This window comes from Phyllostomus hastatus, unplaced genomic scaffold (assembly GCF_019186645.2).
Source record: "Phyllostomus hastatus isolate PE091 unplaced genomic scaffold, TTU_PhHast_1.1 phas_contig_90, whole genome shotgun sequence".
Classification (NCBI taxonomy): Eukaryota; Metazoa; Chordata; class Mammalia; order Chiroptera; family Phyllostomidae; genus Phyllostomus; species Phyllostomus hastatus.
In genome coordinates, this window is record NW_025333984.1 from 10,102,414 (window position 1) to 10,129,072 (window position 26,659).

The 26,659-nt window shown below is 36.4% G+C and overlaps 1 protein-coding gene across 7 annotated transcripts in view; it reads left to right on the top strand.

Annotated features, from left to right (window-relative positions):
* The window catches only part of THOC2 (THO complex 2), a 117,834-nt gene that overhangs the window by 67,748 nt on the left and 23,427 nt on the right, over positions 1 to 26,659 (top strand). For all 7 annotated transcript variants that reach the window (XM_045852173.1, XM_045852169.1, XM_045852168.1 and 4 more), the window contains exons 13-24: positions 8,118 to 8,159; positions 8,605 to 8,735; positions 8,830 to 8,931; positions 12,417 to 12,501; positions 13,093 to 13,186; positions 13,739 to 13,819; positions 15,625 to 15,721; positions 18,418 to 18,535; positions 19,132 to 19,311; positions 20,059 to 20,223; positions 24,667 to 24,942; positions 26,200 to 26,341. In XM_045852173.1, the coding sequence (XP_045708129.1) occupies positions 8,118 to 8,159; positions 8,605 to 8,735; positions 8,830 to 8,931; positions 12,417 to 12,501; positions 13,093 to 13,186; positions 13,739 to 13,819; positions 15,625 to 15,721; positions 18,418 to 18,535; positions 19,132 to 19,311; positions 20,059 to 20,223; positions 24,667 to 24,942; positions 26,200 to 26,341 (1,513 nt within the window). The remainder of the gene's footprint in view (positions 1 to 8,117; positions 8,160 to 8,604; positions 8,736 to 8,829; positions 8,932 to 12,416; positions 12,502 to 13,092; positions 13,187 to 13,738; positions 13,820 to 15,624; positions 15,722 to 18,417; positions 18,536 to 19,131; positions 19,312 to 20,058; positions 20,224 to 24,666; positions 24,943 to 26,199; positions 26,342 to 26,659) is intronic.

Here is a 26,659-nt window from a genome sequence, read left to right on the forward strand (position 1 = left end):
TTGCGGGGGGCACATGTTTTTGTTTTCCCAGGAATGGGATTGCTGGGGCATATGGGTAAGTGTATATTTATATTTTGCTGACTTGTTCAACATGTGTGACCATTTTGCATTCCTGGAAGCAGTGTGTATGACTTCCAGGTGTTTCACATCCTCATCAACACTTGCTATTGTCAATTTTTAAAATTTTAATCATTCTAATTGAGGTGTATTTATTGTGCTTTTATGTTTCTCTCATGTTGAGCATTTTTCATGTCTTAATTTTCCATTTGTAATCTTTATCAAAATATCTGTTCAAATCTCTTGCCCAGTTTTAATGAGGTTATCTGTCTTTTATTACTATTTCTCAGTCTGATTTGCCTTTTTGTTTTGTTAATGGCCATTTGAAAAGCAAAATTTTAAAATTTTAATTAATTCCAGTTTGGCAGTTCTTTTTTTTAATGGTTTGCTGTTTGTGTTCTAAGAGATCCTTGCCTAACCCAAGGTGTTAACACTGAAAAAAAGTACATAATTTCTTTTCAGTTGTAAAACCAGGGAACCAAACGAATCCAGGCATTGTTACAAGTATAGACGCAGTTCTCTCTAGTGTTTGATTGCCTCTAATTTTAATTTTGACAACAGTGACTGTAGAAAATTTAATAGCTGTTGGGTATTATTACATTTTTGACATCTGAAATATTTTGGCTTTTATGTTAGCTGGTGGATTGATTTTTTATACTCACAAGTTTACGTTGTGTAAGAGAAAGAAATCTGAAGAAATCTAAGTTTATTATAGATATCACTTATTATATAACATTTGTATAAAAAGGAAGTATAGCAGTGTTTCATTATTTTGATCCTTTTAATCTGAAAAGGTTGAGTGATGTCAGCTAGTGCCTGTTCAAAGAAAAAAGGTGTCTTTCTCAGTGCATCAGATTGGAAAGCATGTGAAGTCAATTTGTTTCATTACTGGTAATGTTTACTTTGATCATTTGGTTAAGGTGATGACTGCCACATTTCTCCACTATATAGCTACTCTTCTCCCCTTTGTTGGTAATATGTATCTTGTGGGGAGATGCTTTGAGACAGCGTAAATTGCCTCTCTGATCTTAGTTTAAACCACGAATACTATCTTTTTAGTTGAAAATCTTAATGTTCAGATATCTTGGTCTGAAATTCTTTGGCTATAAGTATCATGAATTTGTAAGCAGGGGACTGACTCTATATAAAATATCTGTATATAATGAAACATTTTGTTATCTTTAATTTTTTTAATTGCAGAACACTAACATTGTCACTTGGCATGCTTAACTGTTTTTCATAGTACCTACGCATTTGAAGATGAATTCCTTGGTGGTTTCTTTCATCCCACTGGTCTGAATGGACTAAGTTGTGTACTATAGTGATAGCAAATATTGAGCTCCTATTCTGTGCTTGGCCCTATTCTTCATACTTTTGAATTAGCTCATTTAATCTTTACCAAACCCTTGGTGCTCTAGGTGAAGTAGCTTGTCCGAAGTCACATGGTTAGTATGGGACAGAGCTGTGATTTCAATCCTGGAAATCTGACTTCAGAAGCCAAGCTTAAAACTACCATACTCTACTGCTAGTACAAATGTAGTATGTCTGAAATTGAAGAAATAAGTTATCTAAATTTTTAATTCTTGAAATTCCTTGTTGTTTCAAATTATATTTGTTTAGTGTGGTTTTGCTATTTTGTTTACCTCTGCAATCTCTGTTTTCATCTCATTCTGTGTATCTCATTTCTAAGCTTTTGTTTTATTGAGTTCATTCTTAATAGTTTTTCTTTTTTGATACTCATTTTTAAGTATATTTTATTGATTATGCTATTATAGTTGTCCCAATTTTTCCCTTTTTGCTCCCCTCCACCTGGTACCCCGCTTCCCTCCAGCAATCCTCCCCTTAGTTCATATCCATGGGTTGCATATGTTCTTTGGCTTCTCCATTTCCTAGGCTATTCTTAACATACCCCTGTCTATTTTGTTCCTACCAATTATGCTTTTTTTTTCTTAAAGATTTTATTTATCCACTTTTTAGAGAGGGAAGGGAGGGAGAAAGAGAGAGAGAGAGAATCACCAATGTGCGGTTGCTGGGGGCTGTGGCCTGCAATCCAGGCATGTGCCCTGACTGGGAATCAAACCTGCGACACTTGGGTTCGCAGCCTGCGTTCAATCCACTGAGCTATGCCAGCCAGGGCACCAATTATGCTTCTTAATCCCTGCACTATTTTCCCTATTTTCCCCCTACCCCCGATAGCTGATAACCCACCATGTGATCTCCATACCTACAATTCTGTTCCTGTTTTGTTTGCTTAGATTTTTTTAGATTCAGTTGTTGATAGTTGTGAATATGTTGCCTTTTTAATGTTCATGGTTTTGGTCTTCTTCTTTACTTAAATAACCCCCTTTAATGTTTTAGGTAATAATGGCTTGGAGATGATGAGTCTTTTACTTTTACCTTGTCTGGGAAGCACTTTATCTGCCCTTCCATTCTAAATGATAACTTTGCTGGATAGAGAAATCTAGGTTGTAGGTCCTTGATTTTCATCACTTTAAATATTTCTTGCCATTCCTTTACAGTCTGCATGGTTTCTTTTGAGGAATTAGCTAATAGTCTTATGGGAACTCCTTTGTAGGTCACTCTCTGCTTTTCTCTTGCTGCTTTGGAGAGTCTCTCTTTATCTTTAACCTTTGGCATTTAAATTATGATGTGTCTTGGAGTGGGCTTCTTTGCATCCATCTTGTTTGGGACTCTGTTCTTCCTGGACTTGCCTGTCTATTTCCTTCACCAAATCAGGAAAGTTTCCTTTCATTATTTTTTCAAATGGAGGTCCTCTTTCTTTTCTCATTCTAGAACCCCCACAATGCAAGTGTTTAACCTTTTGAAGGTGTCCCAGAGGCTGCTTATACTGTCCTGGGTTTTTCTTTTTGTTTTTTTTCTTTTTTCTTGTGCTTATTATTTTTTTTTTGTATGTTCCAAATCATGGATTTGATTTTCAGCTTCATCCACTCTACTTTGTTTCCATATAAATTGCCCTTTATTTCAGTTAGCATAGCCTTTGTTTCTGACTCAACCTTTTTTTATGCTGCTGAAGTCCTCACTTAAGTTCCTTCAGCATCCTTATGACCAGTGTTTTGAGCTCTGCATCTGATAGATTGCTTTAGCTCTTTTTCTGGAATTTTGATCTGCTCTTTCATTTGGGTCATGTTTCTTTGTCTCCTTGTTTTGGCAGCCTCCCTGTGTTTGTTTCTATGTATTATGTAGAGCTGCTTTGACTCTGTGGCTTGGTAGTGTGGCCTTATGTAATAGGTGTCCTATAGAGTCCAGTGGCACAGCCTCTCCTATCACCCAAATTGGGTGCTCGAGGTGTACCCTTCATGTGGGCTGAGTACACCCTCCTCTTGTAGTTGAGCTTTGGTTGCTGTTGGCAGATCAGTGGGATGGACTTACCCAGGCCAGTAAGTTGCAAGGACTGGCTGTGACCACTGACCACCAACCTGCTCCCTCCATTGAGGAGCAGCTGTGGAGGGACAGGGTGGTGGTCCTGCAGCATGGTCTGTAGCTATTCACTGGGCATGCTGGCCCTGGGGTTTCCTGGGTGGTGCAGGCCAAGGTCAGCCCCCACCTATGTTTTGCCCAGTGCCACCCTGCCTGAGCTATAAAGCAATCTGAGATGGCTGCTACTTGTACTGGGCTGAGACTCCCAGGTGATGTCAAGCTGTGAATATAGGCTGGCTGCTGCTAGTGGGGGCCTGGGGCTCACTGAGGCCAGCTGTTGCTTGTTTGAGAGAATTTAGGAAGTTGTGCAGAATGAGCCATGACCAGCCATTCATATAGAAAAGAAGCTTGGGTGAGCCAGTAAGTTGGGTGGGGCAGAGTCTCTGGGATCTCCAGGGTAGGACATACAGTGTTAGCCAGGTTGATGGAGTCTCAGATGTGGCACCACCCTGTGGGCTCTGTGTGGGGAGGGTTTAGAAAAGGGACAATGGCCTCTCTGCTTGCCTTGATGCCAGACACTTCGTTCCTCCCTGTGTGCCACTGGTGCCTTTCAAGCTGCTACCCTGGTGCTGGAGCTCAGAGGGAGTGAGTCTGAATAGGTGAACCCGTGTGTGGGTTCATTAAGAGGAACTTCTTGGGGCTCCAACAGTTTCTTCCACTGATTGAATCCTTGATGTTCTTTTCAGCCAGAAATTGTGGGGACTTATCTTTGTGGCACTGGAACCTTGAGCTGGGGGGCCGGGTGTGGGGCTGGGGTCCTCACTGCTGAGATATCCCTCCCGAATTTTTATCCACCACATGTGGGTGTGGGATCAGCTGGTTCTGCATGTGTCCCTCCAATCAGTCTGGATGGTGGTGGTTTCTTTAATTCCATAGTTGTCAGACTTCCATTCAGCTTGATTTCTGATGGTTCTGAGTGATGGGTCTATATTTTAGTTGTAATTTTAATATGGTTGTGCTAAGAGGTGAGCCATGTCTGCCTATGCTGCCATCTTGACTGGAAGTCCAATAGTTTTTTCCTGTAACTATATATGAGTGTATAGATACTTACAGAGAATCTGCCTGTACCCTTTGTTTTCTACTTTCTCCCAGACTAAAATCTTTTGTCTTTAATGTGCTTTTCTTTTTTTTTTGTGGCTATTTACGTTCCTGTAGTAGCCACAACATTCTTTTCATCCTGGTATGGACAGCTCCATTCAGACTTTCTTTCTGAGGCAGTGTCAATGAATCCTCACACCCTCTCCACCTTATTTGTGACCAGTCCTCCTCCTCCCAAGTTACAGGTTGAGTATGGGGTTCTCTTTTCAATCTTTTCTGTAGTCTAGGATATAGGGGAGTGAATGAGCTCAGTGAGGCTCAGTGTAGCCCTCTTTAGGGAGTCTCTGCTTTCTCATCTGAGATCTTAGTACCTAGCTTGGCAAACAGTGGAGGTACCACCAGGCATGCCCAGCCAAGTGAGTATCCAACTGCTTTGGGCTTTGACTCCCTCACCCATCTAAGCACAGTTCCTTTGAAAGACACTTACCTGTTGGGCTTCTGCTCTGAACAGTTTATCCTCAGGTTACTTACTGGTTATTTCTAAGTGTTTTGTAAAGTCTTAAGAGTTTCCTCACTGAGCCCTGGCTGGTGTGGCTCAGTGGATTGAGTGCCAGACTGAGAACCAAAGGGTCGCCAGTTCAATTCCCAGCGTAGGGCACATTCCTGGGTTATGGGGCCAGGTCCTCACTATGGGGTGTGCAAGAGGCAACCACACATGGATGTTTCCCTCTCTTCCTCCCTCCATTCCCCCCTCTAAAAATAAATAAATAAATCTAGAAAAGAGTTTCTCATTAGAAAATAAAAACATTTTCAACCAAATCATAGGAAGGTTAGTTTTCTCCAGGCTTGATAAACTCGTGTTTCTGTAACTTTTAATCAGTAGGTTATATTTCTTGTTTGTTACTTTGATGGCTCTTATTTGAATCCTTTCTAGCAAAAAGATTTTCCTCATAGGGTAGTTTTAAGACATACACGTGAAGTTCTTAGCCTAGTATGTGGCACATAATGTGTACTCAGTACATGGTAGTTAATGAGAAGAATAAAGAAGGTGAAAATAGTGCCATAATTTACTTAGGTACAGCTTAAGGTTCCAATCTAGTCACAGATCTTAGTATTTTTTTCTGAGATAAAATATAGTCTAAAGTAACTTTTGAAATGGTCATGGGTTTAGAGGTACTAAGTATACAACATTGGTAATAAAAAGTAAATTATCTAGTTATATGTACAACTTTACCCAGCCTTTATTTCTTGACTCTTCAAATGCCTCCTTTTAATGGACCTACACTCTTTTTGTGCCCAGCACTGTCATGTTGCCCTATCAGCTGCTCCATCATTATAGGGCAAGAATGGAACCTGCTTGAAGCCATTTATAACTGATCGTCTGTCTAGCCTCTAGGCATATTTGTGAGGGCTTAATTTTATTTAAACTAAAAAACTCGTTTCTAGCAGTACATTGGCAAGTGTAGTTTTGATCTTCAAGAGATCCTCAAAGATACGAACTACCTTTGTCAGTTCCTCAAAGAGAGGAACTCCATCTTTTTCGTCCTAATTCCCAGTGCCTGCCACATAGTAAATGGATGAATGGATGCATGCATGTCTTTTGTTTTTTTCTACCTCCTTTCTTCCCCCCATTTCCTACTTGCCTGGCCACTCGGTAAAACATTTAGGATTATATTATGGGAATGGAGAATTTCATATTTACTCTGAATTAAAAAGGAAATTAAAAGAAAAAGAAAGCATCAAAGGGGTGGAATGCTTCTTTATCTTCTTACCAAATAAAAGAAAATCACTTTTGCTGGTATGTACTTCTTGATTTTTTTTGTTCATCTTTGTTGTTATTAGCCTTTGATAGAAAGGTTTCTTTCTGTTTTTCTAGATCAGTGATTTTCAACTGCTGTGATGCGAGGATTTTTAAAATACACAGTATCTGACTATTTAGTCAGGGGCACTGACCTATTTTCCCTTAGACTGACAAATTAAAAAATGACAACAGCCAACATAACAATAGTTGTCTGGTGTCAATGAATCACAATTATTCCTATTTTTTGTCAGAATGGCAAAAAAAAATTTTTTTTGGTACTCCACAAAATTTTAGTAATTAGTTTATGTGTGCCATGATATGAAAAAGGTTGATAATCAGTGTTCTAGATGGCTTCCCTTTATCTCCATATTTCTTTCTCTCTTTTAGTTTTTTTGCTTATGAACTCTAGAAAACTGATGTATAGACATCAGAAACTCATGTAATCATCTTATAAGGGAATTGGGACAGCTTAGTAACTAAGAAATGTCTTATTGCTACTGAGAAAACTATGTGTAGCTATATTAGTTTTGTTTGAATCATACTATACTAGGTCAGGAGTAGCTTAACTGCCTTTCTGCCCCATATAATGTACTATAAACCTAGTTCTTCGAATTATTTCATACGTTATTTCTGCCTCTCAGTGTGTAGCCAGTATTCCACCAGAATTACCACCCCCGCAACAACCAGAAAAAACAAACACAAGTATCTAATTTGTTTTCTGCCAGGCCACTGCTTCATATCCTGACTCCTTATTTGCTAACTAGAGTATATATTACTTAATAATTGTTTCTGTGAAAGGGAACCATAGCTTTTTATACTGTCTATTAAAACAAATGTGATTGTGTGTTTTTCCCATCAAGGTGACATGGCAGTCCCTGAATAGTCTTAGGTGAAAATGTTTCACAGAAGTTACACTTTCCTTTAGTTATACCCATTAAATCACATAAGCATGAAAACATACACTCACAGAATATCCTCAGCTGCCAAGAAAATAGGATGCTTATTAGCTACCTTTTAGCTTTTCCCCTTTCCTCATTCGTTACTGTGCTAAATCCTATCCAGAACTCTAAGATTGTCCTTAAGTATCAATCAGTACTTCATTTGTCCTTTGCACACTCTCGCAAACCGCTTGCCTATAGACATGCACGCATTACTCACTGTTTCATTTTGAATGAGTAGGTAGCATTGTCAAACATGGTACTTCAGCTGCCCACCTGAAAATCACTGATAGACTGCTGAGCCATGTTTTTTCAGTATGTCCAGTTTAGTTAGTGATTTTTGTCAGCAATATTATTAATATTGTGGGCTTATTTCTCAGTGAGGGCTTAAGTAGTCGGGAATTAAAGTATAGCTTTAAATTTCTTTGGGTTTAATTTTTTGCGGTGGCTTTAGTGTTAGATTTTATCTGTTTTGTAAGGGAAAATCATCAAATTGATGTAAAATGCAAAGGAATTATAACTAACGTGGTGGCTACAATATTATAATAAATACTTTGATTAATTTTAGGATGCTTTGGTTTGCAGTGAGATTGAGAAAAGAATTGACTGATAAATTTGATATTTAAAATTCATGAGTGTTGGAAATGATTTAGAGGTTAGAAATACAATGAAGTTTAACAATGTTAATTGGTAATACTGACTATATTTAAAACCTACATGTGTGTAAGTAGTAAGGAAATAATTCACAACCATGTGGAAGTTAATTTTTTTCAAATTAGAAATAAATTGTGACAGCATAATCTTAACCTTTTTGCATATATTTATAGTTTATTTTTAAATTTTAGTTTCAATCTGACGGAAGCAAACAGGAAGATAAAGAAAAAACGGTAAGAGACTAGAAAATTCAATGTGTCTAATGTTTGTTCTAGATACAGCATACTACAAAATTTTACTGTGGATAAGCTTTCATCACCTATGTGAACATTTTTTTTTATTCTTTACATGCTGAATATAGCTTTTGGCCTATTTATTATACAAGTTATCTTTTGAGATTGACAACCTCCTGTTTTTGAGGAATACCATGTTGAAGCAGGAAGAAGTATAATAGAAGTCCCCCATTCTCTACCTACCTCTTTCCTGCTCTCACTTCATTTGCTTACTTAGATGGAGAAACCCAAATAGCCATTATGGAAAGGACAGTGATAGTGTGGGGAATTAGATACAGTGTGTTATGAGATCAAGGAATGGCAATTTTCTCAAGGCTGATGAATTTATTTGGGGGGGATTAATATGGACTTCTTACTGAAATAATTTTTCTTCCCTCCTTCCTAGGAAGTTATCCTTAGCTGTTTGCTTAGCATTACTGACCAGGTACTACTTCCATCTCTTTCTTTGATGGACTGCAATGCTTGTATGTCTGAGGAATTATGGGGAATGTTTAAAACATTTCCATATCAGCACAGGTAAATATGTATTTTTTTTATTTTGAACTACTATTCTAATGCATTAACCTCTAAGCATTTAACTTTTCCTAATTCTTCATCTCATTTTTTAAAGATATCGTCTGTATGGCCAATGGAAGAATGAAACTTATAACAGTCACCCACTTTTAGTAAAAGTTAAAGCTCAAACGATAGACAGAGCCAAATATATCATGAAGTAAGTTTTAATTTATTTTCTTCATATTGATCTAAAGTATATCTGGATCTAATTTACTTCTTTTCAGTCAGCTTATGTGTCTGAGCCTCAATTTTGAGGCTTCCCAAGAGTATTTTCTAATGGTATAGCTGATTATATACTGCAGATAGAATGACTATTGATTTTTGTGTTTTTTTTTTTTTTTTAGCTCATTTGGACTACCGAGTTAGTTTTTATAGTTGTTGTTTTTTGCATAGCTGTGAAACCTAGTAAAAATCCATTTTAATGATCACATTATAGGATTTTTAAAAAATGACGGCCTACTGTGTCCTTTGCTTAATTTAAATAATACATTTAATGGCTTGTACAAGGTAGTCAAGTTCTAGTAATTTCTTTGGAAAGTTTTTTAATAAAGATTTTTTCCTTTTGGAGTATCTAATGGAATTATGTAGAACTGTCTCTATAGGGAGTCAGCTTTAGAAAAATTCCAAGATTTTTTTTCATTTGTGAGCTTTATTTCCATGTCATTAAAAGTACAAGAACCCCGCCCAGTGTGGCTGAGTTGGTTGGGCATTGGCTTGCAAACTGCAAGGTCACCAGTTTGATTCCCAATCAGGGCACATGCCTGGGTTATGGGTTCAGTTCTCGGTCAGGGTGCATAGTAGAGGCAACTGATCAGTGTTTCTCTCTCACATCGAGGTTTCTCACCCTCTCTCCTTCCCTTCCCCTTTCTCTAAAATAAATAAATAAAATCTTCAAAAATAAGATTACATGAAGCATAGGTTAAAAAAATACAAGAGTGATATTTTTACTTCCTGGTAAACTGTGTAAAGTTTAATTATGAAAATTTTATACTTCAGATTAATATTGGTTTAGATAATAAACATAATGCTGTATTGCAAGTGTTTTCTGCAAGGATTTTTATTATAATTTCTTTATCATGTATGCAGTAGTATGGCTATTCTGATTAAAACCAGTAGATTCTCCAGTTTAACTAGATTTCAGTTTGTGACATTACTGTCTTTGCCCAATGATAGTGTTCCTGGTCATAGTCTACTGGGGAAACAGGCATATGAACAGTCACAATCTGGTTTCATAGGTGCTGTTATACAATATGTATAAAGTTCTATGGGAAGATAGAGAAGTGAGTGAATTATTTCATCCTGTGGAAGTTAGGGAAGGCATGGAAAGCAGCAGTGTTGGAACTGGTTCTTCTGAGTTTTGGTCTTAAGAATTCCCCAGATTAAAAACAAAGAATTTCCCAGGTAGACTTTCTAGTTTAACAACAACTAATATTTATGGAACCATTGCTATGTGTGCCAGGCACTGAACTAAGTGCTTTATATGGATTATTTAATATATATTAAATATTATTAAATTTCTTCAATCTGTCTCTTCTGCTCTCTACTGCCATTAATTTAGTTCTTTTATCTAGAAGATTAGAGTACCTTGTATTATTCTTTTTTCAAAAATCCATTGGTGACTGCCCTGGCAACCAAATAGTTGCGGATTTGATCCCTGGTTGGGGTGAATGCAGGAGGCAGTCAGTCAATGATTTCTTCTTGCATCATTGTCTTCTTCCCTCTCCCCTCCCCCCCGCGCGCGCTCGCTCTCTCTCTCTCTCTCTCTCTCTCTCTCTCTCTCTCTCTCTCTCTCTCAAAGTAGTAAATGTATCCTCCGGCAAAGGAAAAAATTCCTTTGGTGACTATTGCCACCGTGTTATATATTACATTTTATGGTATGGTCAAGTAAGAGACCCTCCATGATCTGTTCCTCCTTCTTTTCACCATCACTTCCTGCCAGCTGCACTGAGCCCACTTATGTTTCCCAGCTTGAGTGAGCACAAGTACAGGGACTATAGCACTTTGCCTGTCATAGAAGACATTAATATGAATGAATGAATGATTAAAATATCATAGAATGTACACAGAATTTTTAATGTACTTGTATTTTTTATTATATTTGTAAGGTAAAACTATTTCACCAGGCTTGAACAATATGATTTTGATACTGATTGAACTTGTTATGTTGAGAATGGAATGTATTAATTTATTACTTGCAGAATTTCACAAGTTTTGATTATTGTTTAAAACATGAACTTGCTATAGGGCATCTAATGATTTCTTCTTCAAATACTCATTGATTGTGTTCCATATGCCAGTCACCATGGTAGCTTGCAGGAAGATATAATCAAGAAAGTATTCTTTTATTTTTGTTTTTCCCTTTAGGGTGTTGGAGGCAGAAGGGAATGGGATAAAAAGTATAAAGGTTAGTTTTAACAAGTAGGAGGGTCACCTGCAATAGTAGGGTTAGAAATAAGGAAAGATGGTGATAAGTTTTAAGGTAAAACAGTATAGCCAAAGTTTGGAACCAATGGGGGTGGGGATCCAAGAAACTAGACCAAGAAGAATGGGAAAGGGAAGCAGTTGATGATGAAGTAATTTTTTTTTAAGATTTTATTTATTTATTTTAGAGAGGGAAGGGAGGGAGATAGAGAGAGAGAGAGAGAGAGAGAGAGAGAGAGAGAGAGAGAGAGAGAGAGAGAGAGAAACATCAATGTGCGGTTGCTGGGGGTTATGGCCTGCAACCCAGGAATGTACCCTGGCTGGGAATCGAACCTGGGACACTTTGGTTCCCAGCCCGCGCTCAATCCACTGAGCTACGCCAGCCAGGGATGATGAAGTAATTTTAATTGAATGGTCAGTTTTGTCTTAAGAAGCTTCTTAAATAATTATATCAAGTTTGTCACTTCCAGAATGGTTACATTCCTTGAGCTATTAACTGAATTCATTATTTGCTTCATAATATTTTCATTCTAGAAAATTTCTTGAAAGCTTTCCAGGTTTCAGGTTTCTAGATTTATTATGTAATGATCTTGTTGGAAGAGATTAAGATGATCTATATTGATTGTTTTGAACTGTAGACATTTCATAAATATAAATTTCCAGAAATGTTAATAAAAGAAGACTGAGCTGAGGAAGACTTAACGAAAGGAGTAGAATTGACTTTTTAAAAATTTTTTATACTTTGAATATGAAAACCAGAGAACTTCCTATATTAAGGAATATAGTTATTAGTGGTTACTCTGTTAGGATCACTGAGATGGCACGAGGCATTTCATAGCATTACACCAAATTGGATACCTTAATCTCTAAACTGATAAAAAAAATAGCCCTTCTTAATCTAAAATAATTATGATTCTCTATAATTTTTATGTACTTATAGAATACCTTAGAGTTTTAATGTTTATTATATTGTTACTAAAAATGGAAATGTATATATTACAAATTGTTAAGCATTAACACAAAATCTTAATACCCTGTAGGAGAATGCCTAATGAAAATAGCCCAAGTCCTGCAGTAAAATCTGTGGTAAATGTAATTGTTTACCTGGATCCATTTTGGGTATTTGGCAAGGAATTTTTTTTTTCATGATGTAACAAAGCTGTCAATATTATGAGGGAAATTACTTAAGATGATCGGTGTCATCTTTTTCTCCCCTTGTAGGCGTCTAACCAAGGAAAATGTAAAGCCATCCGGAAGACAGATTGGGAAGTTGAGCCACAGTAATCCAACCATTTTGTTTGATTATGTATGTTTTGAGGTTAATGTTCTTTAAGGGTTTTTTGTTTTTGTTACCACTAGTGAAAGTGGAATGATACAGTTTTAAAAATGTTCCATAGTTTCAGGGGGGAAAACCTTTAGCAAATGAAACATTATATAGTTACTCTAAAAACAAAACTTAGCATACAATATATTTAACAAACTGATCTACTTTAATAATATGTAACAATGCTGCTTTTATAAATACTCTAACATGTTATTTACCACATTTTGATTTATAGAAGCATTAATAAATTTGATTTTAGCCAGAAACATTTGAATAACATTTCATTGTGATTCATATATAATACTTTCATAATTAGACAGGTTTGTAAAACACATTTGACTAGCCTCTATATTTCCAAAATTGAAGTTTTAGATACCCTGGAATTATTTCCTAGTTGGAAAATGTAGCCCAAGAAAATATTTTCTAAGGAAACAATAGGAGAGTAGGTTTTATATAAATACAAAATGGAAGGGAACTACTTTTGAAAAATGAAAAATTCTGCCATTATTTAGTTAGTACAGTAGTTCTCTTTTGATTAGTTAACATCATCTATTCTGTGTTGCTGTCTTCCAGATCTTGTCACAAATACAGAAGTATGATAACTTAATAACACCTGTAGTAGATTCACTGAAATACCTCACTTCACTGAATTATGATGTCTTGGCCTGTATCCTTTCAAGCAAAGTAATACATAGATTTCACATTTCATAGATTTTAATTGTGAATATTTTATTTTCATTCTGAGTTCCTTTACTAACCATGTGAGGCTGATTCAGTTGGCTGATCTGAAGGTTGGCTAGTCAGGGTTTGTGTGTGCTGTCTGTATTGTATGTAGGGAGAGACAATGTTACACTTGTGAAACATCTTTTTTTTTTGTATCATCCCACTGATTACTCAGTGTTTAGAAAGAACAAACATCTTTTTAATTTAATTTTTGTTATTTTTAAAATTAAATTTATTGCAGTGACATTGGTCAATAAGATCATATAGGTTTTAAGTGTATAGACATCTTGATATTGGTGGAATCTGTATTGCTTGCTGAAAGATGTAAAAAGGCTAAAGAAAAGTTGGTACTATAGTGAGTGTATTTTTCAATAATTTGCAATAACTTGAAGCTGTCAATTTTATTTTTTCCCAAGACGTGGCATTTTTTGTTGTTGTTTTTAAGGGTCTTTGTTAGAGATATAGTGACTTAAATTTTTTTCTTAATGTGTGAAAGATTGTATCATTGAAGCTTTAGCTAATCCTGAGAAGGAAAGAATGAAACATGATGATACAACCATCTCAAGCTGGCTTCAGAGTAAGTATTTTTATTTTTCCAAGGATTCCATTTCCATCTGCTATGACTGTCATGCTGTGTGTTCTCTTACCTATGCTAAGAGCCTGTTGGCAAGAACTCTTGAGAATAGCCACTCAACTTTTTTACTAGTGTTCAAGGTCTTGGCTGTGTAAGGAGGTTCTTATAGTACTTATTCATTTTTCAGCTTAAGAGGCCAGTATTTGCCATGATAGAATTTGGGCAGACATTACTGGGGAGATGAAAATTCCCTTCTGTTTTATTGTTTTAGAGGAATTAATCTTAAGGGAACTATTCTCCCTTCTTTCATTTCCATCCCGATATTTCAGTCATCTTAAAGGAACAAATAGCCCTGGCTGGCGTAGCTCAGTGGATTGAGCGCGGGCTGCGAACCAGTGTCACAGGTTCGAATCCTCAGGGTACATGCCTGGGTTGCAGGCCATGACCCCCAGCAACCACACATTGATGTTTCTCTCTCTCTTTCTCCCTCCCTTCCCTCTCTAAAAATAAATAAATAAATAAATAAAATCTTAAAAAATAATAAAAATTTTGTTTAAAAAAGGAACAAATAACTTGGTTGCTTAATGAAAAACAAAACAAAATTCTAGTCTTTTAAAAAATGTTTTGTGTCTTTGATTTCTAGTAGCCAGTTTCCTTTTTCTTTAACCTATCTTGTCTGATAGCTGAATCTTGCAGTAGCTCCCCAATTGCCCTTTAGTTTGCAATCTATAATAAATCACACAGATATGTTCTTTGGGAATCGGGGTCTTAATGTACTTTATTAGCTTCATCTTTTGCCCCTCCTCAGTAGTCTAGGTTCCATTAATACTGAACTTCTTGCACTTTCCATGATCCATCTGCACATTATTCCCCTACTTGGAACAACCTTCCATGCCCACTTATCTCCTCCACTACATCTTAGATTTCAGCTTAGAGGTCACTTTCTTTGGAAAGCTTTCCCTGTTAATGCTCCTACCCAAAAGTCAGAATTAGGTTCCCCTCTTCTGTCCATAGAACCTTTTATTCATCATAGTTATTTTAGTTTACTTTTCTTTATCCTCTACTAGATGGTAAGCTCTTGGAGGGCAGGACCTGTTTTTTGTCCATTATCTTTTTATGTGCTCAGCAAATAATTGCTGAAAAGACTACAGATCACTTGACCTTACTAGGATCTCCTCCTCTTGACCTGACTGGGATTTTTCTCTCTACTCATAATATGATAAGGATTGTTGGTTAAAATTGGTCTTTTTTCCTGCTTCTTGGTCTGGCAGTGCTTACCTGTTTTCTTGTCAACTTCACAAGAAAGTAGCATGTTCCTAGATAGAAAGAGGTTTTTTTTTTTTAATGATTCAGACATTTGAGGGGCAGGTGTTTTGTTCGCTATTCAAGTTTACTGAGTGATCTGAAGATTTTGTTGTGGCCTAATTAATGTCAGACTCTGGAAACAGGCCATATGCATTTGAATTATTGCTCTACCTCATACCAACTATGTGAACATGAACAAGTTACATGATATATGTGTTTTAAAATTTCATCATTGATAAGTTCATACCAGCCGGGATGATTATTGTAAAGGTTAAATAAGGTAGTTAACAAAGTGCTTATTCAGTGCAGTGTTTGGCATATGTATGCTCTGTAAATATTAGCTATAATCAGTTATAAAACTCTATTAATTGGCATCAGCAATGCAGTTATTCCTACCTCATTTTATTTTAGAAATTGAGTTAGTTGAAGAAATGACATTCAATATTGTACTTTTTATTTTATGAATTGTTTTTTTTAAAAGCCCTTTTTTTAATTTCATATAGGTCTGGCTAGTTTCTGTGGTGCAGTTTTTCGTAAATATCCAATTGATCTTGCTGGTCTTCTTCAATATGTGGCTAATCAGCTAAAGGCGGGCAAAAGGTATTCTTAGCAAATTATATGTAAATGAAATTCAATAATTAGACTACTTCTGGTGATATTAGGATGTTGAGATTTCTATTATCTTGAAAACCGATTTTGTTGGTTGTAGGCTTAAGAAAGTTGCTCACTTTTTTTATGTGGAGTTCTTTAACTAAAATAAATTATAATTTAATACATATACACATTTTTGCAGAAAGAAATTAATATTCAGATACACACACACATACATAAAAGACTGACTCATTTTGACTACCTGTTAGGCTTTTGACTACATGGTTAATGTGGTATATTATACATCCTCTCATGACAAAACTATTGATTATGCTACTGGACAGTAACAGGCCTTTACACTGAGCATTTGGTAGGAACATATTTATTTTGAGGGTGTATATAGTATCTTTAACACAATCATTTTGGAATTTGAACTTTGAGAGACATAAAGCTTATACACCTTTTGAACAGTACCCTCTCCTTTATAAATACTGAGTTTTATTATTTTATTCTGGGCCAACAGCAGTGCTTAGAGTTTGAATTTGTATGTATATTAAGTGTTATCAGCAATAGACTAATGAGAATCACAGAACTCAGAATTGTTAGCAAAAACTTTCTGGTAGAAAGCAAACAAAAGTCTGTAAAGCTACCTGGTGTTCCAAACAAGTACAAGGGGGGACCCAAAAAAAACCCCGGAATTTATTTATGAAAAATTGTGTATCAGTCACTTTCAAAGTACTCTCCATTTGATGCAGTATACCTATTGAGACCTTTTTATCCGTATGGCTCAAAACGGCTTTTGAATTTGTTGATTTTGATGCCTTTTAGTGCTTCTGCCATTTTTTGTTTTATTCTTCCATTTCACCTTTCCATCAGCAAAATGTTTCCCTTTGAGGATTTTTTTCATCTGGGGAAACAAACAAAAGTCGCCTGGGGTGAGATTGGGTGAATAGGGCAGTTGGGCCACGAGGGTCAGTGCCATTTTTGGTCAAAAACTGCTGAACACTCAGCAGGGTGTGGGCAGGTGCACTTATAAATTACCCATTATGAAATGGGCAAATGTGTTGAAAGAGTCTTCAAAAAAATTCGCTGAAGCCCGAATGAAGCCTCTCACAACAGTGCCAGCTGGTGCACTGATACAGATGGGTTCCTAGAGCACTCACCTAGCAGGGGAAGCCTGTATTTGTACTACAAGGGGCCTGCTTGCCAGAGGTAATTCCGGTGTTTTTTTTTGTTTTTGTTTTTGTTTTTTTTTTTGGATCCCCCTCATATTACCTAAGGAATTCTTGACATTATTTTGGTTTAGGGGAAACTTAAAAAAATAATATGTAGATAGAAGATTTTATCAACATAACACTTCTTGCTGTATTCATCTTATTGGTCATTCCTGTACATTGTACTCTTCTGTGTCTATAGGCCAGGAGAACATAATGTTATTTTTAAATCTATAATTCAGTTCTCTGTGCTGTGAATATAGTTTTTGTGACCATCTAATTAAAAGATAGTTTAAAGAAAAAATATTTTATTGCTACTTGTTGTGCATAGTAATTTGCATGAGTCCATTCTTGTTTTCAAAAACTATGTTTAGGGAAGATAAGGCTAGTTGAGAGAGAGTAAGCATTTACTAAGAATCTTAGAAAACTGTTCCTTTGTCTATTAACTTGTGTCTTGGATATGTCTACCTTTACCTTTGGATAAACAACTGCATTTGTTTTGTGGGAAAGAATGTTTTCACTTTATCTTCATTACTTAACTAATTAAAGAAGATCTTGGAAGTCATAGGTGTTATTTATTTGCATTGCCAGTCCTAAACGTTAAGAATTAAAATGTGTAAGTGTTGGCATAGTAATAAATATGCTGAAGACTGGTCACTAAATTGTCATCTTAGACTCAAATACCACAACTTGGAACTTCTGTCCTCGTCCTTATTTCCTTCCCTTCCTCCCTCTCTCTCTCCATTCCTTCCAAGTGTGTGTGTGATTGTTTAGAGAGATGGCTCTATACCATCAAAAATACATATATTGGCCATACTGTACTAGAGGATTAAGTGCTATGGAAGACATTATTGGGTCAGCTGATGAAAGTGAAATCTAAACTGTAGATTCACCTGATAAAAATAAAGTATGAGCTATAGATTAAAGTACTCTATCAGTGTTAGAATTACTAAAGTTGATAACTGCTATGGTTATGTAAGATAATAGCTGTATTTTTAGGAAATGCACTCTCAGGAAATACAGTCTTAGGAATTTTAGGGGTAAAATGTACCCCTAAAATGATGTTACATAGTAAATAAATTCTCAAATGCTTCGGAAAATTTGTGTGTGTGTTTATGGAGGGCAGAGAAGGAAAGGGAGGGAAAGGGGAGGAAGATAGAGAAAACACAAATGATAAAGTAAGCAGGAGTAAAAATGTTAATAGATGAAATTGAGGTACAGCTTTATACTGTTTTTATCTTCGCATACTATCTGTACATTTGAAATTATTCCCAAGTAAAAAGTTCAAATAAACATAAACATACTACATGGTCCAAATATTTTTCAGTATAATTCTAGGAATGCATTTTTCTCTTAAGAACTGCTTCAGCCCCTTTCTCCTCATATTTATATACAAATAATTTAGGGTTTCTTGGTATATTAGTTATAATATATTGTCACTGTTATATTTGAAATTTCAACTACAGGCTGTTTCTCATTTTTTCTAAATAGTTTTGACTTGCTTATATTGAAAGAAGTGGTACAAAAAATGGCAGGAATAGAAATTACAGAGGAAATGACAATGGAGCAACTAGAGGCCATGACTGGTGGAGAGCAACTAAAAGCTGAGGTGAGAGTTGCTATTTGTATTTATGATTTTTAAAAAGTTCCAAATGTATGCATGCTTATAGTAAAGAATCCAAACAGTACATAAGTACATAAAGCCAAACATCAAAGCCATACATATTCTCCTCTCACAACCGCCCCAGCTTCCTTTTAAAAGTTGAGATATACTAGTTATTTTAACCTTTTTAAAAAACTGAAACAAAGTATAAAAAGAGTTTAAGTAATACATCTGTAAGGTCAATAAACATCACATCTTCTTTGGTCCTTATATCCTAACTGGCATAAATCTGAACATATTTACTCTGTAGTTAAATCTGCTTCACACTGAATAAAGAATAATCCACCATAAGGGACTGCATGGTGGAAAATGGAAAATATGCAGAAGTTTCGAGGCAATTAACAGTTGTGTTTAAGTCAGTGACTATAACTAGTAATGGTGTCAGTAAAATAAATTTGTGAAGGGAAGGAATGTAGACTGTATGAGTTTTGTTTTTTTTTTTTAATCTTCAGGATGGTAACTGAACATTTTCTGTCTTTTTCAAATCAGATGGCATGTGTTATGTACTGTATGCTGGTAAATTTATGTCTTTTCTTTTGCAGGGTGGTTATTTTGGCCAGATCAGAAACACTAAAAAATCTTCCCAGAGACTAAAGGATGCTCTACTGGACCATGATCTTGCTCTTCCCCTCTGTTTGCTTATGGCTCAGCAGAGGAATGGGGTGATCTTTCAGGAAGGTGGAGAGAAACATTTGAAACTTGTGGGAAAGCTCTATGATCAGGCAAGTTAAAGTGGCTTTTGTGTTCATGGGGATTTTTTTTTATCCTGTTAATGGCAAATATGGGATGCTATATAACTTGAAAAATGTCATTTTGCACATATGAGTGTGAAATAACTCTAAAGTAGACATTCTGGAAATAGGGGCAACTTTTGTGCAAATTATGGTATCTAATTGATGCTCTAGGAGATGTAATAATATGTATAAAATTCTCAATTAGGTAGATAACGTTAAGTTGTTTGCTCTCATATCTTTCTTAATCCCTGGAATTTCAATCACAGCAAAATAGATGTGATCTTTATTTATAAAACGTATTTACCAATATTAAGCACCAAAACCTATGATTATCTTACAAAATGTGTTTAACTATCAAGGGAAAAAGGCATGTATTTTATAAATGAAGTTTTCATCTTTTAAAGGCAAGAGAATTGATTACTATATCCATAAAATTGTTGTTTGTGATTTAGGTAGATATATTCTGCTACTAAAAGTGATGAGCAGTAGGTTGAAACTTGAGATTTAGTTGATATTAAAGCCTTAGGTTAGTATACTTTTCAGTACCCTTAGCAGCTTTTTTTGTAATATGATTATGTTTGTAGATTGTCTCTAAATTTCTTTCAATTTGTAAATTTTGAATTCTTGTTAATCAAAATATTGTTTAAATGATGCCTTAATCATTTTAGAAAATGTTTATATTGTTTTTGTAAAATGGTAGCACATTTGTGTTATTTGTCTTATTTTTAAATTTAGTGTCATGATACCCTGGTACAGTTTGGTGGGTTTTTAGCATCTAATCTAAGCACAGAAGATTATATAAAACGAGTGCCTTCAATTGATGTGCTCTGTAATGAATTTCATACACCCCATGATGCAGCATTTTTCCTGTCTAGGCCAATGTATGCACACCATATTTCAGTAAGTATATATATTTTTGCTGTCATTCAAGAATGATTCCAAGTTATTTTTTAATTATTTATAATTGCATTTTACTTTGACATAATATAGATTGTCTCTTGGATAGTTACACTTTTGTTAATACTCAGCTCTGAGCAGTGTATAATGAAAATGCCCCTTTGAAAGTAAGTCTTACTAGTTCTGTAATTTTACTGTTACTTTGTCACTAGTTGTCCAGGTTGATGTCTTATGGGCCCTTTAGAACTATGGTTCTCAAACATTAGTGTAGAGAAGAATCACCAGCAAAGCATCTTAAAAACTCAACCTCATGTCCCCAGATTCTAATTTAATTCTTTGGATGGTACCTTGAAATTTGTTTTGTTTTTATTTTTAGTTTTTAAAAATATTTATTTATTTTCAGAGGGAGGGAAAGGGAGGGAAAAAGAGAGGGAGAGAAACATCAGTGTGTGGTTGCTTGTCGCATGCCTCCAACTAGGGACCTGGCCGGAACCAGGCATGTGCCCTCACTGGGAATCAAACCCACAGCCTTTCTGTTTGCAGGCCGGTGCTCAATCCACTGAGCCACACCAGCCAGGGCTGTTTTTATATTTTTTAAACAAGTACTAGATGATTCTACATTAAGTGAATGTGGTATGTCATCTTGAGAAACACTTTGGTTGAATACACGGCCCTGTTTCCTCAATGACAATATCCCTGTCAGATAGTTGACTTGCTTTCATAGATAGAGAGCAGGCAGACAGCTGGTAGGGGCGGGGAGTTGCAAGGTGGAAGGATCCAGCAGAAAAGAAAAAGGACTCATGGGCAAAGACAACAGTGTGATGATTGCAGGGTGAGGGGGTGTGGTGGAGGTGGATTGCAGGGTATGAAGGGGATAAATGGTAATGGAAAAAAATACCATAAAAAATACGGACAGAAAGATTTAACCAGCCCAAAACATTCTAAAAAAATCCTATAATCTCTGTTGTGTAACTTCTTGGAAAGATGTATTGATGATTCTTGTTTTATTTCTCTCTACCTAAATGAAACCACTAAAAACAAACAAACAAAAAAAAAGCATAAAAAGCAAACTAGAGCCTTTCCAAGCAGGGTATCCCAGTAGTGACTAATGAAATTTAAGTAAGGATGTTGGGGAAGAGGAGACAGCCTCCTCTACTCTATCTGCCAACTATTCTTATGTGCAAACCGGTGACCTCTAATTGGAATTCACCTTCTCTTTTCCCTCAGGGCCATGATCAATACTCTGTTTGGAAACTATGGTACTTCTCCACTCTGACTGGAGTCCTCACATATTCTTAATTTTTGTGTAGAATTGGATTCTGGCCCCTCTGTTTATTTATTTGTTTTTAAGTCTGTACTATACAGGGCTTTCTCTGCAGATTTTGGGGATGATCCTTGTCCTTTCTCTTAAGCTAGTATACTTTCTTTGTTCCAAGTAGGGGTACAAGACTGCAGTAGAGGCACAGAAAAAAGGCACTGAGTAATTGGGGGGAATAATTGATCATTTAATCAACCATTAGCTTTTAGTGTTTATATATCAACTGCTACGGTCTCACACCACCCTCTAACTACTAAATGTTAATTGATTGAATTATCACTTTATTAGCATGCAGCTATTCTTTGCTATACTCTCTATAGAGTAGAAAGGGATAAAGGAGAAAGATTAGGGCATTTCTTCTCCTTTAGAATCTCTCAATCCAGAATATTGTATGCTTGTTGCATAGTTATGTCTTGTGTTGTCGTTCCACCCCACAGTAGATCAGTCTCAGCCATACAACAGGGGACCTGATTTCTTGAAGGACTGAGGTGAGACACTTTCTTCATCTCAGGAATTCTGACCTGCCTTGTGCTGTAGACTGAGAAGAGAACACACTAATCAGTGATACTGAACCATAGCAAACAGGAACACTTGGTTGCCTGAGATTGGCTGAACTTTTCCAGGTCAGAAAATGGAGCAGTTCATTCATACCAATAGCTACCTTTTCAGTAGCCTGTGTAAAATATTTTGCCTTTGTCAATTAAGAGATACAAAAATCTAAACGAAGAGATGTGATTTCCCCCCAGGGTGGAGAAGGAAAACAAAGAACTATCTAACCCATAGACCCAGAGGCTACATGCCACTCTTCGGAAAGGGAGTTCCTCAGCAACCTTGCACTAGATGATATCCAGTCTTCCCTAGGAATCCTTGCTTTTGCTTTTTAGGTAAAAGCCTCTGCTGAAGAGCCTTCTATGAGAGAATATGAGTATTGGAGGACTGCTAGGTACCTTCTATAAGTTGACTACCAGTAGGCTCTCATGGGAATAATTCAGCCAATCAAACACTGCTTAGATTATTGGGCTAACAAGAACTGTTTGAACAGTCATTAGAAGTACAGCAATAACTGTGGATATCAGTTCTGTTCCATAGATCTAGTTCCCCAGGTGACTTGAGATGTAGAGTTCTTATGCTAGTCCATTTGACTGAAGATGTGAGCTTGATGAGGGAACTAAACTGACTTTAGACAAGGAAATGTTCATCCTAGGTAAATATGCAATGTAGATGTTTTCTTTCCTTTCCTCTTTTCTTTTCTTTTCTTTTCTTTCTTTTCATCAGGCCTTTTTTAAAAAAAAAAACAAGATAGGCAACAGGGGGTGCCTAGCAATAGAGGTAATTTTTCAATTAATTGCTGAGACCCACTTTGCAATGTGGGTCTGAAAGACAAGTGCCCCTCCCCGTCCAAGTCAGGCAACTACCACATTTCACTGTGTAGTTTTGCCCAAATTTTTGAGGGAAAAATAAGGATGCATATTGTATATGGGTATAATGATTTATATACTGTGGGTGTAATAATCCTGTTTATAATGCGCACAAAAACATGAGTGTTCATTATACATGGTAGTGCATTATACATAGCAAAATACGGTAAGTCATCTTATGCAGGTAGTTTCTGTACTGTTTTATCTTGTGTTTTGTTAGAACTTTAGCAGATGTCATTTTGCTCACAGAAATCCATTAGTTACCATCAATAGGACCTGCCCTCAAAAATTTTAAACCCTTTTTTATCCCAGCTACTATTCTCTCATATCTCTGATGTAAGTGGGACTTCTATCGTATTAGTAATGTTGCTTGTAACTGTGTCACCTGTGTGGTCTCAGTAGTTATCAGCATGCTGTCTAAAATGTGAATAGCATGAGATAAATCTTTCCGTTTCTACAATAGTTGTACCATTCTCAGAGCTTGCTTGAGATACTCTCTGGAACAGGGTACTTAGTATGCCTTCAGTTCCAGTGAGCCTGGGGTAAAGCAGCCCTCAGGATGGAAGACAGCTGGACTGCAAGGAGCCAAGACTGCTATCATGAAGCAAAACCTTTGACTTTTGACCTTTTAGTTTTGGGTTCCATGTTTAGCATGAACTGTGAATGATTTAGTGCTTTTCTAACATGAAGAAGAAGCTAATTTTAGATCTACTCTTAGGTTCATCTTCAGGGATGATGCCTAACCCAAACAATTTTCTGGGTGAGAACTCTGTCATCCTAAAGAGACTGAAGGACATGATACAGTAGCCATAGCTCTGCTTGGTGGTATTTTCTTTTTGACATTTGGCATACACTCCGAACCATTAATGTAGTTCCTCCCATTGCACTAACAGATTCATTTTCTCATACAGTTAAGAGGATGGTCTTCTAACTCTCTTCCTAATTAGGATAAACCAACCAGGACAAAAAACTGCAGTGTCAGTTCTCACACACTTTAAACTCCAATATACCGTAGTTATTCCTACGAAATCTTATTTAGCTTAGCTAAATAAGTAGTGAATGGTGACCACTTGGGCCTGTTTTGCCTGGTACTTTCCCAGTTTTAGCACTAAAGTCTAGCAAGCTAGGAAAACCTTCAATTACTGGCAAAGCTGACCATTGGTCACCTTACTCAGTAGTCTTATGGTGACTTTCTCATAACCTTTCTTAGTGTTGATTTAGCTTCTTAACTGACAAATTGTAACAGCTGATAGGGGCTATTTGCAGTGATAAAACAGTCTGTCCTGGTTGGCTGTTACTTGTTTAATTCTGCCTCTTTACTAGTGTTAAGAGCTTCTACTTGGTTCCCTTGAATATCGCAAAAGCAGGGGTGGAAACCCTACATGCCCAGTACATAATACAACAGTAAGAGAGAATAGGGTGGGGAGAATGGACCTTGGGCAGACATACACTCCATTCACTTACTTAGCAGGTCAAATTCAGTAAGAATCTTCTGAAAAGCTTCTAGTTAGCACAGTGGGGACTAAATATTGGAATAGCTTCCAGGGATGATTTGTCTTAAAGTAATTTTTTGGTAAAAAACTGGAATTCCTACAACAGTTTTAATTGCTCGTCCTCTGATTTTTGAAAAGGGAACATAGGTTTTTATACTGTGAAAGTCATTGGTATAAATTGTGTTGTGTGTGTGTGTGTGTGTACTTTTTATTCCAGTCCAAGTATGATGAACTTAAAAAATCAGAAAAGGGAAGTAAACAGCAACATAAAGTTCACAAGTACATCACATCATGTGAAATGGTGATGGCTCCTGTCCATGAAGCAGTGGTCTCCTTACATGTTTCCAAAGTCTGGGATGACATCAGCCCTCAATTCTATGCCACCTTCTGGTCATTGACAATGTATGACCTTGCAGTTCCACATACCAGCTATGAACGGGAAGTCAGTAAACTTAAAGTCCAGATGAAAGCAATTGATGACAATCAAGAAATGGTAGGTTTTTGTTCTCATAGCCCAAGTACAATAATTTCATGGTATTAATTCAGCATTATCCATACTTTGAAATTATGTTAGCTTGGGTTTCTTAAAGCTGCAATCCTGTTGCTATCTAATACTGCCTTGAGTGGGTTAAATGGTGACTTCTCAATGGCTGGGGGCAGGGGCTTGATGTATATGTGGAGATTTTGATCACTCAAATGATATTTGAGTTTGCTTTTCTACTGAAGGCCGTGTTAACTATTGAAGTAATCTGTGTGACTCCAATTACAAGGGCCATAGGGGTTCCAAAGAGGAGAATGCTTTAGGAGAAGGTTTTATTGAATAGGTGAGTCTTCAGCTGGGTATGCCTTGAAGATAGATTAGGCTTGAAAATACAGGAGCAAATTGTCTACTCTAGAGATCTAGCAGAGGTGTGAAATAGTCCAAAGTTTAAGGCCACTTTTACTGTAGTGAATGGGCTTAGTGATAAATTTGAATGGTTAGGATGGGGCTAGTGTATGTAGAAGAGTGAATGTTAGAAAGAGGACTTGGTAAAATAGAGGGTAATTTTCTTTTTTCTTTTTTTAATCCTCATGTAGGGCATGCTTATTGATTTTAGAGAGAGAGTAAGGGAGGGGGAAAGAGAGGGAGAGAAACATTGATTGGTTACCTCTCAAATGTGCCCGACTGGAGATTGAACCCGCAATCTCGGCATATGCCCTTTCGGTTTTGGGATAACTCTCCAGCCAACTGAGCCTCAATGACCAGGGCGAGGGTTATTCTAGATTTCCTAAGATGGACTTGATAATGGTAAAAATACTACTTTAGAAAAATTACTCATGACAGCAGTATGAGAGGTGTATTTGATAGGGGAAGGGACTAACATTAGGCTGGAGATTAGGTGGGTGGCTTTTTGGGTAATTCATTGTGATGTGCTGACAGGAAGACTATAGTGGAGGTTGTGGGAATACACAAGACTTGTAAACAGTTGGAATATTGTAATGAAGGAGAAGGCAGAGTCAGAGGTGACTCCATCCCTCAGAATAAAAGCACCAGTGTTGGGAAGGTCCTATTTTGGTGGTGTACAAAAACTGGATGATTTTGTCTTGAATTTGTTAAATGAAGGTGAAAGCACATCTGAGTAGAATCCTAAGCACCCCTGTCGAAGTAATGAATGTAAAATATCAGGATTTATCTTTTTGAAATTTTTAATTAAAAGAAAGGGAGGTAATGTGCCTGTAGTTAGAGAAGTATCTAACTTATACTTTGTAGCCTCCAAATAAAAAGAAAAAAGAGAAGGAGCGCTGTACTGCCCTTCAAGATAAGCTTCTTGAAGAAGAAAAGAAACAGATGGAACATGTACAGCGAGTTCTACAGAGACTGAAACTGGAAAAGGACAACTGGCTTTTAGCAAGTATGTTGTTGGAATTGTTACATTCCTGCTACTGCTAACTTATAAAAGCAAACCTTTATAACTGGAGGTGTTGAAGGGTATTATGTTTGATTTCACCTCTTCACTATACTGTTCTTTGGTTATTCATTGATGCAGAGTCAACTTCACATATTCACTGATGGAACTGATTTAGTTTGCTGGTGAAATTGATTAGCTTATAACTACAATTGGCAGCTATCATTCAACTTTTCTGTATAAAATCATATTTCCGGAGAAATTATAAATAGGAAAGTGTCCATAGAATTAAAATGAAAGTCTTATTCCAGGCATGCCCTTTTG